This window comes from Pseudorasbora parva, chromosome 9 (genome assembly GCF_024679245.1).
Source record: "Pseudorasbora parva isolate DD20220531a chromosome 9, ASM2467924v1, whole genome shotgun sequence".
In the NCBI taxonomy this organism is placed as follows: domain Eukaryota; kingdom Metazoa; phylum Chordata; class Actinopteri; order Cypriniformes; family Gobionidae; genus Pseudorasbora; species Pseudorasbora parva.
Genome location: NC_090180.1, coordinates 34388378 through 34395349, shown reverse-complemented (window position 1 = coordinate 34395349; position 6972 = coordinate 34388378). Strand labels below are relative to the sequence as shown.

Here is a 6972-nt window from a genome sequence, read left to right as displayed (position 1 = left end):
AATTTTATTGCGAATAAAATATACGTTTATGAGATTTGTAAATTATTGCATACTTTTTTATTCACAATTTTTACAGTGTCCCAACTTTTTTGGAATTGGGTTTGTATATACACCAATCAGGCATAACATTTTGGCCACTGACAGGTGAAGTGATAAACACTGATCTCTTTATCTCTTTATCACGCCACCTGTTAGTGGGTGGGAAATATTAGGCAGCAAGTGAACATTTTGTTCTCAAAGTTGATGTGTTAGAAGCAAGAAAAGGGGGCAAGTGTAAGGATTTGAGTGAGTTTAACAAGGGCCAAATTGTGATGGCTAAACGACTGGGTCAGAGCTCCAAAACTGCAGCTCTTGTGGGGTGTCTGCAGTGATCACTTTCTATCAAAAGCATTCCAAGGAAGGAACAGTAGTTAACCGGCGACAGGGTCATGGGCCAAGGCTCAATGATGCATGGGGGGAGTGAAGGCTGGCCCATGTGGTCTTATCAAAAAGACGAGCTACTGTAGCTCAGATAGCTCAAGAAGTTAATGCTGGTTCAGATAGAAAGGTGTCAGAATACACAGAAGTTAAAACAGTAAACATTTTGCTAAAGGCTCACCTTTGAGAGCAAACCATTGTATTATCGGTTACACTTCAAACCAATTCACTTTCAAATGATGTAGCTATTATGTAAATGGTCTGCATTTATATAGCGCTTTTAACAGACACTATGGCCATCCAAAGCGCTTTACATTTTTGCCTCACATTCACCCATTCATACACCAACGGCGATGACAGCCATGTAAGGCGCCATCCAGCTCGTCGGGGTTAGGTGTCTTGCTCATGGACACCTCGACACTTGGTCAGGTGGAACCGTAGACAACCTACATGAACCACTGAGCCACTGCCGCCCCGATTATTATGTCATCATTAAATTACTTATTTAATCATTGGCAAAATTGCAGAGAGTGCATTTCTTGCAAGAGTAGCCTACAAAAATGACTCAATAGTTGAATATTGGTTAACTTTATTATGCCATTTAAGATAGCTACCTTATTAGCATATTGTTCTGATCACAAAGCAATATTTTTACTACGAAGTATAACAGGTGGTGATATACAAAGAATATTCCAAGACTCTTTTCACAACCCTATATCTGACATGGCCTAAACAAACAAATGACAAAAGGCAGCATTTTGATATTTTGTCCTTTATTTAAAGTCTTTTTAGTTATCTATCTATATATGTAGACATCATTCAACTGTTTAAAGAAAGAAAAGTGACATCAATGCATAACAGGATTAAACTAAAAGCTTTAGTTTACATTGCAACCTACGATTCAGAACAGATTTATTCACATTCTCATGTCACAGACCACTGATTAAGAATATGTTGTGGGAATATTACATAAAAAAACAAACAAACAAAAAAACACGTTATTAGACCACAACACATCTCACAGTAGCACATTTTATAAGGCAGCTGTATTAAGGCATGCCGCTGCACCGTTCCGGTGTCTGGTCCGTCTCTGTAAAAACATCAGTGTTAATGTCATGAGATTTGAGGATGTCTAACAGCTCAGAGACGGTCTCCTTGGGAAGTGTGCGGGTTCTGCTCATGATCCAGGAAAACTCAGCGTGAAAGAGACCGGCGAAATCAGAGCACGAGTAAATCAGGGTGTAGTCGTCATAATCAGTAGCCAGCACCCAGTAGGGGGCAGGAGGAGCATCTAAAACAGAATATATTGTGAATAACTCAATTTAAAGATTCACACATAAAATCAAATAAACCAGGTGAAAAGAATGATTTGTTCAGACTTACTTTCAAAGAAGCTGACTTCAAGTTTGGCAGGCTCTGATGCATCTACAATCTTGGCAGTTCCCTCAATGAAGCTGAGAGTGCCATTAGCACTGAAGATGTGCAGAGAAAAGATATTAGGTTCATTTAAGCCATTCCAGAAGAAAGTGCAAAACTATTATGAATATCAGAATTATATTTTATTGTCATTTTATTTTATTTACTTACAGAAGCTCATCATTTCGAACCAGGACAATGCCGTCACTCAGAGTGTAAGTGGCCTGGCAGCAGTCTCCTACCTGGAACGGGGCTGGAATCTTCAAGATCTCGTGCCATCTGCCCATGTACTTTAAAAATAAAAAAATTATAAGAAGTTATGCATAAGGATATTTTCCTGTGATCATATAGGTCATTTTGTAGCTGAAACTGAAATTTAATTAGAACAAATACTATTCTACTATTTTTGCATTAAGTTTTATTATCAATATGGGATTTATTTATGTTCCTCTTGAATTTATAATGATAAAGTGGTTCATAATGAATGTAGCATGAAACTTAAATAAATATAAAGATTAAGAAACATTTACACTGTAAAAACTTATACGATCAGTAAGTCATGGCAAATCATGTTTTACATTACTTTAACTCATCAAATAACTTTTAATGAAAATTATTTTTTATTTTACAGTGTATAAGCAAAAGTTTACCCTAGTAGGATCAAAGTTTTGCTGAACAGGAGGCTGTGGACATTTTCCAGAGCTGATGGATTGAGCGCTGACCGCCAGCACAGACAGCAAAGTCAGAGACAGAATCTGAAGAGCCTGCATTCTTTCAGTTTGAACCTGAAAAAAACAAATAGTCATAACGATAAGCATAACAGTCACAGCGCAACAAGAAAATGTGAATTAAAGGTTTGATAGTTTGCTAGTAAAGCATCACCTTACCTGTTTGGTCTCAAGAGTGGAACTTATGATTAAGGTAAAGAACAGTGACAAAGTTTGGTATATATAGACCGTTACATCTATTTGTTATATCACTAACTCCTCCCTCAACTAAAAAAACGTCATTCGAGCAGGTTTGGGGAACCTGGGCATCTGCTCAAACAGATGTGAAGATTAAGTAAATTCACCTTGAGATGACCTTCTGAGAAGAAGGTGATGAACGAGTCACGGGTAGCTGTCCACATCTTTGACACTAAAGAAAAACTAAAAATTACAAAAGGTTTCACAGAGAATCCATCCAAGAAAAAAATTAACAATTGATTTTGTGACACAAAACGCTTTAACTTGTGCTTTAATGTGATTCCCAGACACTTCAGCCTGAAAAATCAAAACACTGATATAAAGGGTAGCAACTACATTCTCCAACACGTCAGAGATGTTAAATCATTGTGCACATCTATGACTATGATTGACTTATGTTTTTCTCAAGTAAACAGCCTGAATCCATCTAGCTTTATTGTTCCACAATTCAGTAGAGATTATGTTGGTTTATGACAAAGAATTTTGCTTTCAAGTCTTTATTCTCATTATTCCATGAATTTGGATTTTATGTTTCGCACTGATGTGGTGGTGATGGAGGAGGAAGAATTCTTATTCTATTCTATTTCTTAAATGATATAAAGATATGTGTTTCCCCAAAAATATATGCAGCATATGTGATATGTCCTTATGAGACAGTATACTTATACTTACTTAGGCTACATAAGGACCGTATCCTCACGTGATGTTCTGCGTGTTACAGGTGTTTGTGAGAAGTCAAACAACACTAGTGTGATAAGAGCATGGTGAAGAATTCACGTGTGGCTCGACCTCCAGACCTCCACTTCTTCTTTTATATCATTTAAGAAAGAAGAAGATTCTTCTTCGTCTACTTTTTCATCATCATCATCACCGTCGTCGTCTACTTCTTCTATGGCAGTTTGGCAATGACCAGTAACGAATTAGTTCTATTAGTTCACTTGTGTCTGCTTATACTACCTTGTTTGTACCACTAAGTTCCTTTGTTTCCTCAATATCAGTAACCATGACAATTCATACGTGGCGGGAAACTAGACAACTGAAAAAAGTCCATGAAAATGAAACTTATTAAACAGAACCTTGACAGTCGCATTGCATCTTGAAACGTTTAGGGTTAATGTTTTTCCTTCTAGATAGGCCACATCAACACGAAGCCAGAGCTTTCCCTATATGATTCCCCTCAAGTTATACAATGTTTTTCCATTCATTTTTTGTTTTGTTACAAAAGTTGTGTCCTCAACTGGAGGTCGAGCCACACGTGAATCCTTCAATTCTTATCACACGTGTTGTTTGACTTCTCACAAACACCTGCAACGTGCAGAACACACCAAACGTGAGGATGGTCCTTATATGAAGGCATAGCCTACAGTGTCATAAGGATATGCTGCATACAATTTCGGGGAAAACACACAATTTTTATATAATTTAGGAAAGTGAATTTATGAGGTGTGCCCCACATCACTCCTTATATGGCCAAACGAGTTGATACAGGACCTTGAGAAGAGGGACAATAGAACATTCCCCAGTTTAATCAATGGGCAGGTCCCACACGACATTACAGTAGAAACTAAATATTAAAACGGTTGATTAAGAACTTATCTATAAAAAGAAATAAAACCCACGATGAAGTGTCACAGAATGTTTTTGACAGCAAAGCCTTTGTGATCACTCAGTTGAGCATCCTCATTCGTCATAAAATATACACATACAGCGCCCTCTATCTGTCAGCATCACCATTAAATCCACTCATCTGCTGAAGTGGTCACAGATCATCACAACTTTTCCTAGACAGTAATGCCGTAGATTTAGGTGAATTATGTTTGGTTGAACTTCAAAAACACAAATTGTATGTTTATAAAGAAGAAGAAGAAGAAAAAGAAAAAAGACAGTTTAGGCAAAGCGACTGTATAGTTTATAATATTCGTTAATGGAACATCTTCTCATGACTTCAATTTGCTTAATCACTTACTTCATGTTGGGAATAAACTGTGGCCTCACAAAGACTCCTTCACGACACGTCTTTTCTGCAGTCATATGACCCAAGAGAGAGAATAATTCAAATAAATACTCGGAGCAGTCCACAGACCATCTCGTATTCAGCACAACTTTAAGAGGTAAGGCTTTGTTTAATTTGTGCTTGTCAAACTGTCTTCTTTATAATACAAAATAAATGCAATATGTACACTACAGTTCAAGGGTTTGGGGTCAATCTTTTTTTTTTTTTTGGGGGGGGGGGGGTACAGACAGTTGTAATTTTACAAAAGATTTATTTCAAATATATGCTGTTCTTTCAAAATTTGTTAATCAAATAATCTTAATCTTTTAAGGTTTACACAAAAATATAAAGCAGCACTAGTGTTTTCAACACTGATAATTCATATTTCTTGAGCACCAAATCCGTATATTAAGAGTGATTTCTGGATGATCATGTAACACTGAAGACTGGAGTAATGATGCTGATCAATTCAGCTTTTCCATCACAGTAATAAAATATATTAAAATAGAAAAATATTTTAAACTGTAATATGTCACAATATTAAAATCTTTACTGTATTTTTGATCAAACAAATTTAACCTTGATGAGTGTAAGAGACTTCTTTCAAAAACTTTTGTGGTAGTGTATATACAGCGCAAATACAGCATCTTGCTGTATAACTTCAATTAATAAATTCAATTTATTGACAGTATATAATTAATATGACAGTAAGTATATAATAAATAATATGACAGTAAGTTTTGAAAATGTTTTCCATCCTTTGTGTCAGCTGTTGAGAATGCATGCACATATTTAGTTATCGACACATAATATTTGACCATTCTGTTCTATCCTTCTTTTTTTTGGCAATGGGTATAAAAAGTAAAATGAAGGCCCTTCTGGTATTTGTGGCCCTTTTTCTGCCAATCATAAATGCCCAGGTGCCTCACTGGGGGCCATGCCCAGAACCTTCTACTCAACCTGCCTTTAACCTAAAGAAGGTAGCGTATTACACCTCAACATATGCAATGATCAGGTCTTCTATTCTGCTCTTAATCTTTCTTATAGTTTGCTTGTCTGCATCCTTATGTAGTTTATGGGCAGGTGGTTTGAGATTGCTAAACTTCCAGCACAGTTTGAGCGAGGGAGATGCATTGAGACTAACTTTACCCTCAAGCTGGATGGAACGGCTCATGTAGTGAGCTCTGAAATTCTGTGAGTACAAAGTCGAGGGGTATTTAAAGGATCACTCTTATAATTTGTTTTATTGTACTACACAATTATATACACAAAATTATAAATACACCAAGTTATACTGTAAACTGTAAACTTTATTTTCATCAGAAAAGGAGAGCTAAGAACAATTGACGGGACAGCTGTGGTGGAGGACAAAAAAAATCCAGCAAAGCTTGGAATCAGTTTCTCTTATGGTACGAAGACGGTTGTTTGAGCATTTGGACGATCAAATTTCCATTAAATGCTTATCTCATGCGTATCTCATGTTTTGCATCTCTGCTTGAATTGACAGTTTTGCCCTACACTCCATACTGGGTTTTGTCCACTGATTATGAGAATTCAGCACTGGTATATTCATGCACTGATGTCTTGAGACTGTTCCACGTAGACTTCGCTTGGATTCTAGGCCGCACCCGATCCCTGCCTGCTGCCACCGTCGACCACGGAAAAGAGGTTTTTACCAATAACAACATCGATGTGAGCCGGATGATCTTAAGCAGACAGCAGGGATGTGACAAAGACCTTTGAATGACCAGCTTACTGGAAAATCTGGTTTTCAATGTTGTGATGTTTTGTGTTGTACCATCTGCGGACTACAAAACTAGTATACTATTCAATTTAAACACTGCTTGGATTATGAAAACTTTTAATTTAACAAAGTCTTGGATTTATAACTTTTCCCTCAAGCTCCCAAGAAGCAAACATGTAATCAATCTGTTTTGTACAGAATTGAAAACACAAGTTTCCAATTGATCAAAATAAATTAGAGCACTAACTAAAACCATGTGAACTTGCTTGCCTTGATTGTTGTACATTTAGCTCCTCCTTGTGGTCAAAAAGAAGAAAAAAACATATCTATGACTATGAAATAATCAAGTACCTTCCAACATTTACTCCTTAGTAGCGTTCAGACACATGAAAATTATATAATGCCGTTGTGAGTTATTTTAGAATCATTGCTATATT

General features: G+C 36.6%; 2 protein-coding genes across 2 annotated transcripts; one reads left to right on the top strand and one right to left on the bottom strand.

Moving 5' to 3' along the window:
* Positions 1-1173: 1173 nt before the first annotated feature.
* Positions 1174-2739, bottom strand: LOC137089673 (apolipoprotein D-like). Its single transcript, XM_067453241.1, has 5 exons — positions 2721-2739; positions 2484-2618; positions 2005-2123; positions 1801-1889; positions 1174-1708 (listed from the first exon to the last, which is right to left on the bottom strand). Exons 2-5 carry the CDS (start codon positions 2601-2603, stop codon positions 1467-1469), a joined length of 570 nt encoding a protein of 189 aa, XP_067309342.1. The 5' UTR covers positions 2604-2618; positions 2721-2739; the 3' UTR covers positions 1174-1466.
* Positions 2740-4801: 2062 nt separating this feature from the next.
* apoda.1 (apolipoprotein Da, duplicate 1) lies at positions 4802-6933 on the top strand. The gene is made up of 5 exons (XM_067453239.1): positions 4802-4909; positions 5654-5771; positions 5864-5985; positions 6115-6200; positions 6299-6933. The coding sequence occupies exons 2-5, from the start codon at positions 5658-5660 to the stop codon at positions 6532-6534; spliced, it is 558 nt and encodes a 185-aa protein (XP_067309340.1). The 5' UTR covers positions 4802-4909; positions 5654-5657; the 3' UTR covers positions 6535-6933.
* Positions 6934-6972: the final 39 nt, after the last annotated feature.